Source organism: Pogona vitticeps, chromosome 5 (genome assembly GCF_051106095.1).
Source record: "Pogona vitticeps strain Pit_001003342236 chromosome 5, PviZW2.1, whole genome shotgun sequence".
Classification (NCBI taxonomy): domain Eukaryota; kingdom Metazoa; phylum Chordata; class Lepidosauria; order Squamata; family Agamidae; genus Pogona; species Pogona vitticeps.
In genome coordinates, this window is record NC_135787.1 from 109115939 (window position 1) to 109136616 (window position 20678).

The window sequence follows — 20678 nt, forward strand, 5'->3', positions numbered from 1 at the left end:
AACATGTAGTACAACAGTATTGGCACAACACAGTTCATTGCACCATCTCACTCTGTGCCCGAAAACTCAGATCCTTTGCTCTCCCTGTGTGTGGCAGGGGAAAGGGGAGACAAAGGCACATGGTATTTACCTCAGACTAAACCACTGAAACATGACAGTGGGACAATAAGAGCCAAATGGGTGCAAGTAAGGGTAGTGTGTGGTGTGGGAGGGGCCACCTCAACCTCACATTTCAGGATGAAGTGTCCCTCCCTTAGCTTGGACCACTGTCACCTGTGGGTTTAGAAGAAGTGATAACTTGCAGGGACTTTATCTCTCTTGCTTAGTTGTCTTCGATTGAATAATAGATCACAATTCATTTTTCTCGTCATATAGTTTACAGTAAAAAAGTTAGAGGAAGGCTCAGGTAGCAATATATGCAAATCAAACATCTCAATTTACCACAAATTCCCTTCATACATCTATAGGTTTGCTAGGTATGCACCCTTATGTCCACAACAAGCTTATCATGTGACTGGTGTTCTCCATGGAGGTTCAAATGCACAATGTATACATTTGGGAATAACTACAGTCTCCTCTTTCTAACAGATAAATATGAAAGCTTGTTATATCCAGTGAAGAAAGCTGCAGTCCACAAGAGCTTCTTCCAAATAAAACTTGTGTTAGGCCTTAAGATGCAGCAAGACTGTTGTGTTTTTCTCTCTCAAATAGAGTAATGGCCCTAAGAAACTAAAACAGTTATGTCACTGGGTTGTAAGCAGGATGGTTCTGAAAGTAACTATAGGTCATTTTTTCCATAGATAGCCACCTGCCCCGGGTCCTTTTGAGGAGAAAAGTGGGGTAAAATATTTTTTAAAAATAAAATAAATAAACAAAATAGTGTACAGGTACATGACTGCAGCTTGTGGTAAACTTTGTAGAGTACTTTATATTCAAAGGATTTAAGGTTACTTTCTTTGGAAAGGTTGTTTTCATTTATTTTCCTTAAGGAATTCGTATGTTCGACTGAGACACCTTTGCACCAACACATGGGTCACCAGTACCAATATTCCGATAGACAAAGATGAAGAAAGGCCTGTGATGTTAAAGGTAAATGCACCAAGTGATAAACTTAATTTACACATAGCAAATTATTTTCATTAATAATCTTAGTGTTATGGAATACCTCCTGCAAAGAAACCTGCCAGGTATTTATGTAGTTTATCTTTCTGGCAGCAAAGACCTTTCTGTTCTCTCTGTCTTTTTTAATGGTTTTACAGTATATTTCTGCTGCTGTGTTGTATGCTTAAGTGATACCATCTCTGTTGTTTTAGATTTTCTGATGACACTTGTTTTAGCCTGTGATGCTTTTAATAGTTTGTTGTGTTTAGCTCATTATTCTATCAGTTTATATTCATATGTTACATATGATACAATGATATTAGTATATATGTGTTTATTTATTTATTTATTTTTCTTGTATATCTCCCTGAGGGATGTGATCTGTAAGATGACTAACAGAAGTAAATAAATGAAACAGTGATTTTGTCCTCCCCATCCCAACCCCAAATACTGTAGATTGGAACATGCCAGACAAAAGAAGACAAGGAAGCATTTGCTATTGTATCTGTTCCTCTGTCTGAAGTTAGAGATCTAGATTTTGCAAATGATGCCAACAAAGTATTAGCGTCAACAGTTAAAAAGCTGGAGAATGGATCCATAACACAAAATGAAAGAAGGTTAGTGGTCCTTCCTTACCTCTTAGCTTTCCTCACTCCCTTCCATGCTAGAATGCTATGAAGCAAACACTTATTGTTCATATATAATTTCAAAAAAGATTTCTATACTCGTAAGGCAGATGTTATTGGCCATAATTATTTGTCAGTACAATTATGGTGGCCAAAATGTTGCAGACTATTTTTCACATTTTTAATTTTTTAAAAAATTGGCAGTCTCAACTTATTATATATTTGTAAATTTGTGTTTATTGGGTTAGAGAAGAGTTATCCGAATTTCCAAGCCCAGCCCATGTACGTACAGTTTCTTGTTGACCATATGTGGATGCAACACTAAAATGTACAGTAGCTTAGGATTCTGTGAAAAAGTATATTCTTCCCCTCGCCTTTCACATGATCAAGAAGAGGAAGCTCAGTGTTTTCACTTCTACTCTTAGGTGCAGACAGCTTTCCATTATGTCTCTTTGAGGAAATGTTCTTTAACATTGTGTGTGGATAGACAAACATTTCAAGTATTAATTTTGACAAGTACTGCTTAGGAAGAATAGCTGCCACCATTCTCTGTTTGACATATTTCTGTCTCTCCTCAGGAGCCCCTCTAATCTTTATAATCCAGACACAGCAGGCAAGACTGAGGATAAGTTATAGGGGTGCAGATTGGTGGGAAATGGATGTCTAAAATTATGCTACAGAATTCACAAAATAGTGATAATGGGGCTTATTTTCATAAGCAAAAGGCAGGGTATACAGGTATAAAACAAGGATCGACATGAGAAATACATGCTTATGAACAAAAGATTTCCTAAAATCCCTGGGAACATTAACGCCAGTCCTGAGACCATTTAAAAGGTCATACAGCTAAGTACGTATGTGACAAGGATTGGGGTTAGATGAAATTGGCTATCTTTTCTTTTTCAGACTGCCATTCTCAGGTAATAATGGACAGTGTCAAAGGAGGCTATATTCATAAACCATTGTTTTGCATTACAACTGTGTTTAGCTAAAGTGTGCCTACAACTTTCTCAATTCTTGTTTTTAAGGATGCAAGAGTTGCTAAATATTGTGTTAGTCTGCATTGTGTATTAAAAGATCCAGATTTTTTTTTTCATCAGTAATGACCACAAACCAGAAAAATACCAATTGTTATATTGGATCAGGTAGAAGTAAAGGTCAAAGCTTATGTGGAAGATATTATTCATTATTATTCACTATACCACACTTCTTCAAACTCAACTTAGGTTTGTAACCAAACTATTGGAAGATCTCATTTTCTTTGTTGCTGATGTGCCCAATAATGGCCAAGAAGTTTTGGATGTGGTAGTCCTTAAGCCGAACCGAGAAAGGCAGAAATTAATGAGGGAACAAAATATATTGGCACAGGTATGTAACTAATGGTAATGTTGTATATGGAACATGTTCTTTTGTACAAAAATGATTTACCTTCGTGGATTGTTTTTCTCCATATATCTTTCTAAAGACAGCACAACACATTCATATTCTGCAAAATATGGAGAAAGGTTGCTATTTTCCTTGTTAAAAGCTACAGGTGCATTTCAGAAATGTAGCAAAGGGGAGCTTTCTAGGGATATAATGAAAATTGTTTAGGACAAATGTAAATAATGGCACCATATTGGCCTCATTTATTTCTGCAATGGTATTTTCTCCTTGTTGCTTGTCTAAATGCAAGCATTGCTCTCTGTTTCATATGCTGATGAATTTTTTTGCAGTGACATTTCCTCATTAAAACTGATGATATAACTGCTCCTTTAGGTTGCAAACTTAGACATATCTTCTGGTATTCTTTTTCTTATCTTCCATTCCCAGATTTCTTAAATGATGCAAACTTGGTAAATATTTTTCTTTTCATTCAGTCAAACTGAATCAGGCAAGCATTAAGTTCCCAGCAATAACATGTATAGACACTTTTTTTGTTTGTTTTACCAACGTCTGACATTAATATCACACTGCTACTAGTGATGTTTATTCCTGGATGTCTATGTGTCTATACAGATATTTGGAATCTTAAAAACTCCATTTAAAGACAAAGCAGGAGAAGGAGCCATGCTGAGACTTGAAGATCTGGGTGACCAGAGATATGCACCATACAAATACATGCTGAGGCTTTGCTATAGAATCCTCCGGCATTCCCAGCAGGACTACAGAAAAAATCAGGTTGGTTGGCCTTTTGTTTCTTTGTATGGTTAAGCATAACAAAATACAGTGCGTAGGTCCTTGGGCGTGCAAAAATACAGTGCATAGGTCCTCGGGCGTGCATTCATAGAATCCAATGGAACGACTTTGACAAGAAGGTGATGCCGGAGTATGGAAGCTAAATACTCAGGCTAAAAAATACCAATTCCATGAACATTGACTGAATTTAAATACTTTGAATAGAGTAATGTGAGACTGCAGAGTTGAAAGGCCGTCTGGTAGTTCAGTAGCACAAGTAGTTACCTGAAGTTAATAAACTGCAGGTGGAATTAATGTATGGATGTTAGCACGGCGATGGGGCAGTCTACAGGTCAGGCCCCTGAAACCCAAGATTAAAGTTTGGATGCAATGTAGCATTGCTGTTGTGAGGTGCTTCATCCAAAATCAGTATAGCCATGATAGCATTCTTCCTCTGTCAGGAGAACAACAAGAAAAGTGAGCATAAGCCGAAATCCTATTACTTAGTGTATGAAGTCACAACTAGAGAAATGCCTTTGAATCAGTGGAACATATGGAGGAGCTGACGCATGAAATCCTGACTGATTCAGTGGGGCTGTGCTAGTTGTGACTTACTATGCTAAGTAACAGGATTTCAGCCATAGTTTAAAGAAGTAGCCTATTTTCCTGTGTGTCCAACACCCAAAGACATATTTCCTACTGATTGGTCAGTTTGTCTTTATATTGCTGACATCTTTAACCAAATAGAAGCCAGTAGAGGGACAAAAGGGTGGAGACACTTTTACCTCACAATAGCAGAGAGACCTCCACTTTAAAAGAAGGGCTCCATGATCATCTGAGAGAATGGCCCAGATCCTCCTTGCTTATTGATTTGCCTCCAAGAGCAGTCAACTGAGATGTCGCCATCCGGACACATCTTCTGGAAAAATCCCACCACTCCTATGAAATAACATCCAGTCCATGACAAGGGGTGTTTTAAAATCTACCTGGGGATGTTCATTTTCCAGAGCTTGCAAAAGTGAAACTCGTGGGTCATGCCAGGGCATCCTTGACAGGGAAGCTGTATTTACCGGTATATCAGAGTTAACAGTATGCTGACCAGACAAGGTGTTTTGGGGAACAAGGAGAGTGTTTTAATCTTCATCACTGAGAGATGACTCAAGCATCTGTGCTTACTCTAAATTTACTTCTGGGCACACTCTTAGGTGTAGTTTTTCATATTAAAAATCCTTAGTATAAAGGTTTTATTTATGTGTTTTTAATCTTCAGTGGCTTCGGTCTTGCATAACTTTGAAGTTCTCCTTCTGTTTTGTCTTGTCCTTTGTGCTGCTATGATTGCTGAGGTCAAGCAAGAACACTTTGCTCATTTTATGTGCCAATTTCAAACAGCAAAAGTTTGTTGTAGACTTTTCTTGTTCTGAACAACAAAAAAACCAAATTTCAAGGGGAGATTTATGGACCACAAAATCAGGCAGGGGACATATGCATGCCGTAAGGTGTGTCCTCCTGCAATTGTGGGGCATCATTCCTGTTGGCTCCCTCCACTTCTGAAACAGGCCCCTCTTAAAAATCTGTCTAGATTCCAGAGCAAAATTTTCATCTTTATCCTGGTCTTTTGTGTGGTGAAAATTAATCAGGCAAGCATTAAGTGAAATTGATTAGGCCATTTTGCTTTTATGATGGGTTGTTATTTTTAAGTCTCATTGCCTGCCTCAGGCCTTTGAGAAAAAGCATGAGAGAAACTGAATAAAATCCAGAGACGTGAAGCAAATGTCTAGTAACGTGAAGAAAGAAACAGCAATCTTTTATCTCCTAGTCTAACAAGTCTAGTACAAAACAAAAAAGAAAAAGAAACAAAAAACAGGTGGGGAGAGAGTGTGATGCCTTCAGTCTTTCAAGCTGTTTGACAGACCACCCTGGGATTTTCTTCCAGGAATACATCGCTAAGAACTTCTGCGTCATGCAGTCCCAAATTGGCTATGATATCTTGGCAGAAGACACTATCACAGCTTTGTTGCACAACAACAGAAAACTACTAGAGAAACATATCACAGCTAAAGAAATAGAGACATTTGTGAATTTACTGAGGAGAAATCGAGAGCCAAGGTTTGAAGCAGCCTGTTTCTTTCTTTCTTTCTTTATTTATTACACTGAGCATCATTTTATTTGGGGACTTGCACCAATGAACTTGTAGGCCTGGGCAGAATTATCACGATGGCTCCAAAGCCAGGTTCAAGCTAGTATTCAGTTGCTGGCACAACTGAACTTTCTGTCCCTTCTCTGCCCCTGTCGCCCTGTATGCCACTCGCAAGCTGGCTCCAGGGAGTTTCCCAGCTTTCTGGAACTGATCTTAAGGGCACCCAAGGGAGGACAGAGATCATCACTGTTCTTATTTCTTCCGATGGAAGTTGTTCCTTCCGCAGAAGCACCCTGCTGGACCTTAGCCACAAAATCATTTTAACAATAATCACAGAGTCAGTATTTCAGGGATAAGGGAAGTTATTGATAACCATTGTGTTGATTCTTTTCTGTAAAATCCTATAGTGTGACACATCTCCTTTTCTTCTTAATTAATTTCTTATCTCAAGGTTTTTGGACTATCTGTCAGATCTGTGTGTTTCTAACACCACTGCAATCCCAGTCACTCAGGAACTTATTTGTAAATATATGCTGAGCCCAGGGAATGCTGACATTCTCATTCAGACAAAGTAAGTGAACTGAGATCTCCATTTCATCATTGTACATCGCCTCACTCAGGGTCCTTGATTTAGACAGTTGCTAGATACAGTGTGAACTGCTTGTTTTAAGGCTGGTTTCAATGCAAATGGACAACCCTTTGGATTGCCCCACTCTCTCCGATGATATGGACGAAGAAGAAGTTTGGCTTTACTGGATTGACAGCAACAAGGAACCTCATGGTAAAGCCATCAGGCATCTTGCTCAAGAAGCTAAGGAGGGCACCAAAGCCGATTTAGAAGTCCTCACATACTACAGGTAAAGCATTTTCTTTTCACTGAAAAGTGAGAAATTCCAGAGGACATCATTATAGCTTAGGAGCATTCTCTTTAGAGATAGTCCCCTTATACTCATCAGATCATTGTGGTTTCCTGGATGGATCCAAGCATTGGACAGCCCATAATAATATATATATAGCAGGGCTGTGGGATCTGTGGAATCAGTACCTGTGGTTTCAGTTATCCTCAGCCTGAAAATATTAAATAACCCCCTGCCAAAAAAAGTGTTTCCAACATGTATTACCAGTGCCAGCTACTAGATAGAAACACAGACTATACTATATACAGTGGTGCCTCGCATAGCGAGGTTAATTGGTTCCAAAAAAAACATCGCTATGGGAAAACATCGTTAAGTGAAACGTGTTTTCCCATAGAGATGCATTGAAAACCGGATAATCCGTTCCAATAGGAACGGATTATCCGGTTTTCTCCCCCACTATCGGGCGCAGCCCTTTGGGAGAAGCCTCGGAGGAGGGGGGGAAGATGGCATTGGCTCCTGCCTTCTCCCCCACCACCTGGCTTCTCCCAAAGGGCTGCCCCGACTGTGCTTGCAGCAGCGGAGGAGGTGCCCGGTGGAGGAGAAGGCAGGAGCCGATCTGTCATTTCTCCTCCACCGGGCACCTCTTCCGCTGCTGCAAGCAACTTCGGGGCAGCCCTTTGGGAGGAGCCGGGCTGCTCCGAAGAAAGGCAGAAGCCGATCTGATCTCCCCTCCCAACCATCGGGAGCAGCGGGAGAAGCTGCCCGGTGTGGAGGGGGGGGAGATCGGATGGGCTTCTGCCTTTCTTCTCCACAGCCCGGCTTCTCCCAAAGGACTGCCCCGACTGTGCTTGCAGCAGCGGAAGAGGTGCCCGGTGGAGGAGAAATGACAGATCGGCTCCTGCCTTCTCCTCCACCGGGCACCTCCTCCGCTGCTGCAAGCAACTTCGGGGCAGCCCTTTGGGAGGAGCCGGGCTGTGGAGAAGAAAGGGAGAAGCCGATCCGATCTCCCCCCACCACCATCGGGAGCAGCGGGAGAAGCCGCTCGGTGTGGGGGGGGAGATCGGAAGTCCAGCCATGGCTGGGGTAACCGCAGCGGCTCGGATCCAAGCCGCGAGAGGAGGGTGGGAGGGTGGGGTGATCCGGATGCCTTTCAGGCATCCCGGGCTTGGATCCCACCCGCCGCCGGTTACCCATCCGATCCGAGCCGCGGTGGCTGCCGAGGAGTCCGGCCATGCCTCCCACCCTTCTCAAGCCTCAGGAGGTGGGTGGTGGGTGGGAGGCATGGCCGGACTCTTTGGCAGCCGCCGCGGCTCGAATCCGAGCCGCGGTGGCTGCCAAAGAGTCCGGCCATGCCTCCCACCCTCCTCAGGCCGCGGGGGTCCGGCCATGGCTCCCACCCTCCTCAGGCCACGGGGGGAGGGTGGTGGGATCCATCTGGATCCCCCCGCCCTCTCCCCGCGGCTTGGATCCGACCCGCAGCAGGCTACCCCATGCATGGTCGGACTCCTGAGAGTCCGACCATGGCCGGGGAAGCCGGCCGCGGGGAAGGGGAATCCCAGCGGTGGCCTCGGAAGGACCCTTCGGAAGGGTCCTTCCGAGGCCACCGCAGGCATTTTCCCCCAGCTGAGCTGTGGGAGCACTCCTTCGGAGGCTCCCGCCGCTCAGCTGGGGGAAAATGGTGCCTATGGGGAAAACATCGCAAAGCGATTTTTCCCCATAGGCAACATCGGTATACGATCGCAAAAGCGATGGCAAAAATGCCATCGCTATGCGAATTCATCATTAATCGGGGCACTCGTTGTACGAGGCACCACTGTACCAGGTTTCTGTACCAGTGCTTTTCAGCATCCATGGGGGCGGGGCGGGGGGGCCCTTGGAACTGATCTCCCACAGATACTGCAGTCCTACTGTATGAATTATGGATGCCCTTCAGTATACAGTTTGGAACAGTTACACCCCACCCATCCCCATCCCTGGACTGTCTGAGAATTACCTGATTGTAACATTACCAAACTCTGATTCAGTGTCAGTAGAAAAATTGCCCCTTTGAGAAAAATGTCCCCTGTCCAGCATTGTTCCACTGGGATCTAGGGGAGCAATATTTGAATAAAATCAGTGCTCATTGTGATCAGTGAAGGCTGTGTCATAGATAATGTGGCTGATGGAGTTATGTAATGGCCATCAGTTATTTGCTGATCAAGCAAGCAATCAAGTTCTTGGGAACCAAAAGCAGAATGGAAATAATTGTGTCTTGTTCCTGTCCTAAGGTATCAATTGAACCTGTTTGCAAGGATGTGCTTGGACCGTCAATATTTAGCCATAAACCAGATTTCTACCCAGCTCTCAGTAGATCTGATCCTGCGCTGCATGTCAGATGAAAGCCTGCCTTATGACCTGCGTGCCTCTTTCTGCCGCCTCATGTTGCATATGCATGTGGACAGAGATCCTCAGGAGACAGTGGTGCCTGTGAAGTATGCCAGGCTGTGGACTGAAATTCCTGTCAAGATCACTATCCATGAGTAAGTTATATTTTGAAACCAGCCAAGTCATTCATTGATTACTAAGTGAAATGAAACAAAACACATAGTCTTTCTTTGGGGGGGGGGGAGGGAAGGGTTTCATTAGGTATAATTCAGAATTCACTGCTGCAAGATGAGTGAATGCCCACCATGTGAACTGGTTTTTAAGGCTGCCTTGAGAACAGCCAATGGCTGAATGTAGTTCATGAGTGTGAGTGGCTACCCTAATATGATGGGCTTTTATCCAAACTTTTTGCTTTGTGAATGAAAGAAATGTTGGATATATGGAATAGTTCCTCGTTTATACCCCATCAGAATTGACTCAGTGCCCTTCTTGTTCTATGATTCTAAGTCATTTGTTCTAATTCAGTCAGTTTTAAAATGTTGAGATCATACAATATTCTATGGATCTCTTGAGTAATCTTTGCATATACGCATTCCTTCAGAGCTAGGGCATTTATTTTGTGATAGGCGCAATGTTTCTAAAGTACATCAAACAGTGACTTAACATTGATCTAGTATTACTGAGTTAGTTCTATTTAGATTAAGATAGCAAAGTGGTAATCAGTTAAAATGATAGATTTTATGGTGATGTTTGAATGGATGCTCAGGATAATACTTATTTTCCAAATTTCTCAGAAGTGTGTAGTTTAACAAGTCCATAAGAGATGCCAACAATCTTCTCTTTGCGTCAAACATCTACCTTGGTAATTCATCAAAAATGGATCAAACATCTCCTGGCTCCTATTATATTCCATTCTTTCAGTGTTTACATATGCTCTTGCTTTGTAGGTATGATTCTTTCACAGATTCATCACGGAATGACATGAAGAGGAAATTTGCTTTGACAATGGAGTTTGTAGAAGAATACTTAAAAGAAGTTGTAAATCAGCCCTTTCCTTTTGGAGACAAAGAGAAGAATAAGCTCACTTTTGAGGTACTTTTGTGTCATCATGAATGAGACTGGATGTACAGTGGTACCTCGCAGGACAACAACCCCGCTAAATGACAAATTCGCATAATGATGACTTTTTGCGATCGCTATAGCATTTCACAAAACAGTCATTCCAATGGGGGATTTTCGCTGGACGTTGATTAGGTCCATGCTTCGCGAACCGTTTGTTCGCAAGATGACAATTTTTACAGCTAATCATTGGCTTCACAAAATGGCTGCCCTGTGTTTTCCGGACCCATGCTTCGCAGGACATCCATTTTTACAGCTGATCGGCGCTCGCAAAATGGCTTCCCTATGGGTGATCTTCGCTGGACGATGAGGTATTTTCCCCATTGGAATCCATTAAACCGGGTTTCAATGCAATCCAATGGGGAAATGGATTTTGCATGATGACAATTTCGCTAAACAGCAATTTCAATGGGACGGATTATCGTCGTCATGCGGGGCACCACTATATGTTTCCAGTTAAGGAGCAGCAGCAGAGTGTCAGCTAATTTAGCCATTGTTCTCTGTCCCTTCACCATTCCAGATGATGTTTTCCACTTGAGAAATAATCTGCATAATAACTTTTTGAAGTAATTCTGATTTCTGCTAGTATTGTTACAGTGGTCTGGTTCAGTGTGTTACTCGAACAGTGTGGGGAACCACAGTGGTCTTCTTCTTATCCTTTGCCTCTGAGATAATGTGTTATACCTTGGAGAATGTGCAATGTTTTTCCTTGTTCCTGGAGAATATCTGGATGCTAACCTTACAAACTCCTGCTGAAACTGGGTATCAAATATTGCAGATGTTACTATGATGATTATCCAGTCTTTAAAACCATATTTCAGTGACCAAAGTTGCTTACATAGCATTAACAGATGAGCTGTGTGCACTTCTGATTCTATACAAGCGTAGAGAAACATAGCCATGCCAGTGAATATATGCTTGCAAGCGTATGGACAACATATAACAGAAAGCAGAAGTGGGCTTCAGTGGGATTTGTATTGGAGAGAGCTTAGAAACGTTTTCTTTTTAGATTAAAACTCTCAGAATCCAAACCGGTTAATTTTCTTTCCTAGGGGTGGGAAGGCATTCTGAATGAACACCTTGGGAAAAAAATAGCTGGTTTGGGTTCTAAGAGTTTTATGAATAGTGCTTTTGTACAAATGGATGAGGCAACCATATCTACAACCTAAGGTGTACATTTCTGCTCACACCTTAGAAAGGATATTATAGAGCCAGAGAATATTTCTAATTGGAAACAGGCACACAGTCTCACTAGACACTGTGCAGCAAGGGCTTTTCTTCATGGTAGCATACAGGGACAATGTGTTTTAGGCTCGGTCAATTGCTTGAATTAATTTCACAATATCCTGAAGACATCTAAGAAATTTACTTTGCTTTATTTTAGGAATGCATGCATGTGAATCCATCATTAGTGCTGCATTCAGGTATTTTCTCACTCTTCATATTTCTTCTTCTTTTCCCTTCCCTTTAGGTAGTCCATCTGGCTCGCAATCTGATCTACTTTGGCTTTTATAGTTTCAGCGAGCTACTCAGGCTGACGAGAACACTGCTGGCTATTCTTGACATCGTACAAATGCCCATGTCATCTTATCTTGAAAGATTAAGCAAATTTCAGGATGGAGGTAAGTGGGAAAACAGCAGAAAATGTGTAGAAGCACACAATGCCATGCTTATTATTTCTCAGTGACTACCAGTCTCCATACTTGAAGATCTGGAGAAATGTCACTTGATGTTCAGTAATCATGACTGAAATGCCAAGTATATTTACATGTACATTCCACTGATTTCAGCTGGACTACACAGAATAGTAAGCAGAACTGGAGTTACTAGTGATTTCCGCTGTTCCCTCATTTATTGAGAGATCTTCCATATGGGAACATACTCTGTCTTTTGATCTTTGGTACCATGTTTTCATGTCGCCCTGTTGACCTCAACGTGAGCACTAAACCCAAAAGCCTTATCTTGTTTTGTGTTTCCTTCTCTGTAAGTATTTTTAAAAGTCTTCTGTTTTCAGAGATATTCATCTATGTTCTTATTGTTCTTTGCCCTTCTCTCATTTGCTCACAGCTAGCTATGTTTAATGTGAGGGCAAAGGAGAGGAAAAACAGTTTCAAGAAGAAGCAGAAGTGAAAGAGAAGCAAGCACTGAAACAATTTTTAGAGCTTAGAAAGTTGCCCTTTTGGACAAAAGTCTTCCAGAATTTCCCAACCAGTGGAGCCAACTCTTCTCTATTAGTTAGGATCACGTTAAAGATCGCGCAGCCTCTTTCTCGATATTCCACAGCAAGGCATATAAGAAATAACTAGTGACTTTGAAGCTTTGCAGAGGTTGTTTCTCAGCAGAGGCAACCTTTGAACTGAGCAGGTGGGTGCCTCACCCTGAAAATCTGGGGTGAGCTCCCCCAGCTTGGGCCATGAGCTGCCTTTGTCTCCCAGGAGATACCAGATATTAAGTGGAACTAAGAAATAAAGGGCAATCGATAGATGTTTATGCAGTAGTAATTATAATTAATTGATTATCATCTTAGAACTGCAGAGCTGGAAGGGACCCTGTGGATTGAAGGGTCCAGCCCTTGTCAGGGAGGCATAGGGGGGAATCCCAACCCAGGTCCCTAAACCACTGAGCTAGCCAGCAGTTCATCCTAGAGTATCTAGGCTGCAAAAATTATACAGTTATCTCTTGGCAAATCACATAGTATGAGTCCATGATGCCAGCTCAGTGAGCATTTGATTTTTTAAAAATTATTAAAACATAGCACACTAAGGGCCTTTCTCAAATTCCCATTTTGTGACTAAAGGGCAGGTTCTAACTATCTGTGCAAATGGAAATTATAGTCACTGGGTTATGGCCTCCTGTGTGGCACCAAGAGGTGTGCCGAATCGCTAACTTAATTGAAAAAGAGAGCAGTGAGGGATCTACAGAGTTTAAGTATTGCCAAAGGCAATTAGAGATTCAGGGATTCTATAGGAGAAAATAGACATGTGGAGGCTCTAGCCCCAGTTTCCCCTCATGGCTTTGCCTTTATCCCAAGATATGTTTAATTAAATTAAATGAAACTGTGTGCCACCCTAAGCGTGCTGTTACTGGAGGGAAGCTTGCAGAATGATTGAACTAAAATAAGGTTATCTAGCTGGGAAAAGATCATCATTGTGTCTTCCAGCTTTGGAAAATCTTAACCTTAAAGTTAGATAACATTGGCTGAAATCTTCTTGCACAGTTATGCAAACAGCATAACCTTTAGAGGTGGATTGCTGTAAATTATGGACTCTCTGCAGATCCTATCTGTTGTACGTCAAATCACATGATATGCACACACACACACACACCTCTACAGAGAGAGAGAGACAGAGAGAAGGAGAGAGGGAGAGAAAAAAGGAGAGACGGAGACGGAGAGAAACAGAATGAAACCACTTAAATTATACTTCTGGGTTATGTTACTGAAGAAAATACTTGTTTAGATTAAAAAGCAAGCAGTTAGCAGAACCATGGACAGTTGCTCAGAAGTCAGGAAGACCACTGTATTTTAAAAATGCACTAATGAGGTGGTATATAAATAAGTAAGTAACTAAGTAAGTAGGTAAGTAAGTAAGTAATAGGTAAGTAAGTGGATGAATATGGCGTCCCCAGTATAATTATTATGGTTAAATAGTTCAGCAAGTGAAAGTGAAATAAAATAAACAAAAGAGAGAGAAAGTTATATCTGACTGATAGTTATTTTACTTTCACTGAATTTTGGAGAAGAACAATTGGCAAATCGCAATAAACAGAATAAAGATTTACTTGCCATTCCTCCAAGCATATGTTCAAGTTCTCACAGGAATGCTAGCTGCAGTAACTTCCCCAATTAGCAGGCCTTGCCAGTTGACCTTTGCCTGGCAGAACAATAGATGAACACATGCACTCCCTTGGTAATGATCTCCAAAGATGTCATGGCAGAGACTCTGTTAAGATTGATCAATCAACCCCAAAAAAGCAAAGGTAAATTCTTGACAAAGGATAATTGTTGAAACCCTCTTCAGATACACTGCTCTTTATTTCTCACGGATGAAGCTGTGGCTGTGGAGGTATTATATATGGAATGGATTTACTGCTATCTGTGAAAAGAAACACTGTTAGTTAAATAAATAAATAAATCAAGATTGAAACTGGGAAGATGACTCTGGCTCAGATTTAAGTCTAATCTGGAGACTTCAGAGGTTTTTTAATGATTGCTTCCCTCAAAGCTGTTTGTGGAGTTAAGCCTGGTGAAGACTTTTTGCCAGTGTCCCCTCAGCATGTCTGTTTTTTTGTGCTGGGTAAAACTAGATCTAACGTAAGTCAAAAAAAGGTGCCCAGTACACTTCTCCCTTGAATTGCATGGGTCTGAGCAGTACGGTTTTGGTGTACATGGATTCCCCCACCCCAATAAATAGCCTATAAATACTGTGCTGCTACATGTCTTCAGGAAGTGGCCTGAGAAAGGTGGATCTTGGAATTACTGACCCCTGATGTTGTTAGCATGGGAGTCCCTGGTCCTTCAGCAGTGGCCCAGCCAGCCCACTCTCCTGGCATGGGATCACCACATGGTGGCCGGAGAGAGTGCTGGGACACGGTGGGAGGTCTCTCTGTGCATCTGTATGTGTGTTAATAAACTGTTTATGCTTTGTAGTTACATTTTTGGAAATATAAGAGTTGTACACAAATTTTGAACTATATGTGGGTTCAGCACCCCAACTCAAGTGTTGTTGAAGGGAGAAGTGTATATATCTTTGAGCTTCAGCTCATGGTGGAGGTGTTACGAATTGTGCCAAGTTAAATGAGACTATATTTTCCAGTTTTTTTGTGACAGAAATTAATATTGAAGGGGAAAATTAAACATCCAAAATGAGACAAAATGAAAGAGGGCGTGCCTTTCAAAAATATATCAGCTCCCCTTTCTCTGACTATAATACCTGCCAATCTTCTGTCAGTTTAAATTACTATCATCATCTACAGCAAACTCACTCTTTTCATTTTTACTGTACATTGGGGAAAGGGACTATAATTACAGCTAATTAACACTTATTGAGTTCCAGCAGTAGGTAAAGAAGTATATTGAACAATAGAATGACACAGAATGGTAGAATTATGAGCTGGAATCTTCTACATTTGTTTGTAGTCTTTCTACAGTTGTGGGTAGTGAACACTTATTTGCAAGTAAAAATGTCTAGGAATAGTCTACATGCTTAATTAGGTGGGAACTACAGGGATCTTTGAAGTTTCTTCCTTATTTATAGTCTGCAATCTTAAAAAAAAATTAGGGATTTAGACTTGTTTCGTATGCTGCCTGCCCTAAATAACTACTCTCTCTGATGCTGCATTACATGCTTTGAAAGTTTTGTTGTAACTGTTATTTACATTGGACACATTTTTCTGATAAAGACAAGGTATCTTCAAATCACAGTACAAAAAGAGTTAGAAAGCAAGGTCTGAAAACCTGTTGTTGAGCACAGTAAGTTGCAACTAGAATGGGCCCATTGAATCAATGAAAATTGCAAAGATGTTGACTCACCAAATCCCCACTAATTCAGTGAGCCTACTCTAGTAGTGACTTACTATGCTAAGTGACCATATATCAGCCAATATAAAATATAATTCTCCTGACTATATATAGATAATTGCTTTGTGTAAGTTCAGTATTTAAAAATCAGCCACTTAAAAATCATCACATGCATGAAAGTACCTGGAAGCAAAAGAAATGTGCCAAAAATTTGCATGATAGTGCCAAGAACCAAAGAAATGGTGGAAGAAGTGTTCTTCTCCTGCTCACCACCATTCCCAATTGTTGAAAAATAATCCTGACAATTGTTTTGTGTTTGAGTGAGAAGTGGTTAACTGATGAAAAAAGACATTAGCTTCTGGGATTTTCTCTTGTGCGGTGTCACTTTGTGAATGGGTGTGAGAAGCAGAGGGTATCCTATGGAGTAGACCATCTTGACTGCTGTCATTGGTGTTGTCAACATTCAGGCTGCCCTTTGCTGTATAAAGCTTGGCATCTTTTTCCTGCTGGCAATGATATTATGTAGAGTTATCAGGCCATTTTCTAGGTTTTTGAATTGTGGGTACAGAAACGCAATATCCCACATTCATAAACTGCAGGTTTTTTTTGGAAGAATTGAATCAACTTAGCTACCACTTTTGCACTAGTATTTTCTGAGCAGTTTTCAAAGTCAGCCCACCATATAACTTCTTCTTTCTTTCTTTCTTTCTTTCTTTCTTTCTTTCTTTCTTTCTTTCTTTCTTTCTTTCTTTCTTTCTTTCTTTCTTTCTTTCTTTCTTTCTTTCTTTCTTTCTTTCTTTCTTATCTTATACTTCCTATCTAGTGTTGTGCCACTACATTGGGCAGTTTCCAATGTAAGCTTGCCAACCACCCAACCCATAATAATATAAAAATGAAGCATTGTAGTAATCTAACACAGACATTTCTAGAATGTAGGACAGGGGTCAATGGTCCACGGCCTGGTGTCGGTCTGTGGCCTGGGCTGGACTGGTCTGTGGAGACAAATCTCCCCCCCCCCGCACACAGTCCTGCCCCTGACACAGCCCCTTTGTGCATGCGCGAGTGCCCCACACCTTCGTGAGTGCGCGAGTGTCCCCGGAGCACCCCCACCCTTCACACAGCCCCTTTGTGCATGCGCGAGTGCCCCACACCTTAGTGAGTGTGCATGAGTGTCCTCCGAGCACCCCCACCCTTCACACGTGTGTGTGAGTGCTCATCCACTTCTTTGTGCATGCACACAAGTGCGCGCACCCGCACAAGTGAGCGCCCGCTCCTTCACACATGTGCGTGAGCGCTCGGGTGCCCTGCCTTCCCCAACCAATCCGTGGAGTTAACAAGGTTGGGGACCGCTGAGTAGGACACTTGAGCCTAGGTTATTGCTATACACATAGTGATGAAGTTGGGCCATCCCAGAAGCCATTCTGTGCCAGGGAGGTTAACTAGGGTCACCTGTGCTTGAAAGGGGCAGTAGTAATAGTAGAAGAAGAACCTGCCCAACTATGAGCTCAATTTTTCATTGGTAATGTAACCCCATCTAGACAGGTTAAACTCTACTCATCCATTTGGAAAAAGCACCCAGAATAGCACCTCAGGCTTGACTGGACTGGGTCTCAATTTATCCATTCACCCCTTGGCACTACTTCAGCTCATCTACCGCCTTACTTGCTGGAGATAAAAATGAAAAGTGAAGCTCCATCTTATCAGTGTACTTATGGCAATGCACTCTTGAAGTGGATGGCTCTCCTCAGAGGTTTCATAAACATCTTACAGTAGCACAGGGTGTAAGAACAACAACTGTGGAATGTAAAGTGAAGGGTCAACCTCTTCTGGAGCTGACTTTCCAAGTAGGAGCAGATTTTTAGGGCACACTACAGCCTACTCCAAACTCAGACAGTTCCCCCCCCCCCCAAAAAAAATCTATGCCATAATCTGTAGTATCAAAAGATGCTGAAGAATCAAGGAGAGCCACCAGGATCATATTCCTCTGCCTTACTCCAGACATAAGCCATTTCGCAGGAGGATTGTGGTAGACTCTGTGCCAAAAACAGACTTGACATTTGACTGTAATGAAAATTAGATTCATGTGCTGTTGTTTAGAGCTGCAAAGATGTGTGCACTCCCCCCCCCCACTAAGGTTTACGATACAAATTGGGGATAAATTCTGATTAAAAATTTAAGAATCTGTACAGAAGCTGTGAATCTTCACAGGTTCTGTATAATAACATTGGGCTGAATGCATTCATGGGGGGGGGAGGGACTGGACCACTTTCCTTTCTTTGCAGCGTGCAGTAGCTGTGCATGGAATTCCACTTGTACAGTTTTATTTAATATTTTACTTATTTTTATTTATTAATTTCTCCTTAAAAAGACCCAAAGCAGCTTTAAAAGTGTTCATCAGCCCAGCTCTTTTTCTCTTTAGATCTATGCATTTAATTTTGTTCAGAATTACCTTGACCTGTTCAGTGTTTACAGGTTTAGACACAAGGATCTACAGTATGACTTCAGATTTATGATGTTGCTGTCACCATGGAAACATTATTTTAAACACTGTGGACAGGCCTACAGGCTGGAAACATTGAAACCTGTTTATGTGTGGTTCTACCTCTGGGTCTTCCTGTGTATTTCATGAGTATTAATTACTCCATTGTTATTGTGTGACTTCACGATATATATGATAGAAGAAGAGTTTGCTACCAGACACCAAAGAATATATAAAAATAGTGGATTTAGACATTTTTTATCATACACATATTCATTATGGAAATATGTTGCTTTGCGTTACTTATATTATTTGTCAGTTCAAGTTTATTGTATTAGCTAAAAGCCGTCACAATTCTTTAAAATACAGATATAATCAAATAAAATCATGATAGAATCAAGGACATATAAAATAATAAGAGAACCTTCATATCTGAGAATCTCCCACACAATTGATTGCAATGGTTTTCAGAAAATTAGCTCGAACATTTCTGGCCGCTTTTGCGAACTGCGCTGTTCTATGTGTAACATAAGGGTCACAGTCCAAGAGTAACCTGACCACCTTTAACTGAGGGCTTTCCTCCTGCAGAGCAGCCAAAATGTTACCCAGGAGCTTTTCTCCGGGGTTCTGATATAGCTGACAGTAAAGTAGATACAGTAATGGAGAACATCCTCAATCTCACCTGCTCCGCAGATACACAACCTTAGATGTTTAGGGACATTCATATACCTGCCATCTAAGACAGAAGTTGGCATGGTTTGGAAGCGGAGTTCTGTGAAAGCAGTTCTCAAGGAGGCAAAAGTAAGTGTGTGTAAATATTGCACCCTTGAGTGTTTTGTTTTCAACAGATGGTACCAGTGAGAAAAACCAGAAGAGTGGATTAAGGCCAGGTCCTGGTCATTATCCAATTTATAGAGCCAATCCCTCAACATTCTTTTAACCCCATAAAAAACAAAAATATCTCTAGAGAGGGATTTAGATTTTAGTAGGGCTTGAACTGAGGTTGCCCAGCCACCACTCTTCCATTGCTGTACCATGCAACGTTTAGGTAGACGTTGGTCGGGCATATCCATCACCCTCTTATAATAACAGAGTATAGCTAGCATTGCCCTGGCTTTAATGGACACCATACCTATCTCTGTTCTGAGAAAAACTGCTGGGGTCCCCTGGGGTACCGCGAGGATGTGCCTCAAAAATTTGTTCTGTCCTACTTCAAGATGGTGAAGGTTGTTCTGATTCATACCCCAGATCTCAATTCCATAAAGCATTTGGGAGATGACCCTCCCTGAAAATACTTTTAAAGCTGGGGTTACAAGTTTGCCACCTTTAGAATGAAAAAATTTGACCAGAGCATGGCTAGATTTCTGAACTGATATTTTCCTGCTCTGTATCTGGGATTTCCAGCAGTTTTTCTCATCGAAATGCACTCCCAGGTATTTGAAGCTCTGGACTTGTTCTATTTTGTTTTTGCCTATAGTCCAGCTAACCTTGGGGGGATGCTTTCCAAAAATAATCACTTTAGATTTTGTGTAATTTATTTTTAGTTACTCTAGGTGGCTAAACTCTTGGAGCTTATTTAGGCTTCGTTTCAGTCCCTTTTTGTTCATGGATAATAGGACAATGTCATCAGCATATATGAGACTTGCAATCTTATAGTTCCCAATTGAGGGGGGGAAGTGGTCTGGATGGTTTAAAGCTGTTACAATATTATTAATATAAAAGTTTTACCCCTTTATTAGCATGAATTTCCTCTGTCAGCCTTCCATCTGTACTAATCCTTACGCTCAACGTTGTGTTGGAGTATAGTTCTTGTATTAGAGTTAGGAGTCTCTTATCAGTGTTGGTCTCTGTGAGCTTATCCCACAAGCGGTTTCTAGTGATTGTGTCAAATGCAGAGGAGAAGTCAATAAAAGCTGTGAACAGCCATTTGAATGGCCTGGTGATATATTTGCACACAAGATGATGTAGCACGTAGATTTGATCTACTGTGCTATGTCCCTTCCTAGAGCCTGCTTGTTCCTGGTGAAGGATATTATTTTCCTCCATCCATTTACTCAGCTTCTGGGAAAGAAGGTGGGTATAAAGCTTGGAGCTGATGTCCAGTAAGCTGATTGGGCCATAATTCTGGGGGATGGATTTATCGCCTTTTTTGTAAATTGGTTACTTATACTAACTTTTTAGTATAAGTAACCAATCTACAAAAAAGGCTCTTGAGAGTCCCCTGGACTGCAAGGAGAACAAACCTATCAATTCTAAAGGAAATCAACCCTGAGTGCTCACTGGAAGGACAGATCCTGGAGCTGAGGCTCCAGTACTTTGG

At 41.5% G+C, this 20678-nt stretch overlaps 1 protein-coding gene across 5 annotated transcripts in view; it reads left to right on the top strand.

Moving 5' to 3' along the window:
• ITPR2 (inositol 1,4,5-trisphosphate receptor type 2) overlaps positions 1-20678 on the top strand; it is a 257494-nt gene that overhangs the window by 74033 nt on the left and 162783 nt on the right. For all 5 annotated transcript variants that reach the window (XM_073000779.2, XM_073000781.2, XM_073000780.2 and 2 more), the window contains exons 12-21: positions 990-1089; positions 1558-1718; positions 2954-3095; positions 3726-3887; positions 5818-5990; positions 6473-6592; positions 6693-6878; positions 9146-9397; positions 10190-10334; positions 11833-11983. In XM_073000779.2, coding sequence (XP_072856880.2) covers positions 990-1089; positions 1558-1718; positions 2954-3095; positions 3726-3887; positions 5818-5990; positions 6473-6592; positions 6693-6878; positions 9146-9397; positions 10190-10334; positions 11833-11983 — 1592 coding nt within the window. The remainder of the gene's footprint in view (positions 1-989; positions 1090-1557; positions 1719-2953; positions 3096-3725; positions 3888-5817; positions 5991-6472; positions 6593-6692; positions 6879-9145; positions 9398-10189; positions 10335-11832; positions 11984-20678) is intronic.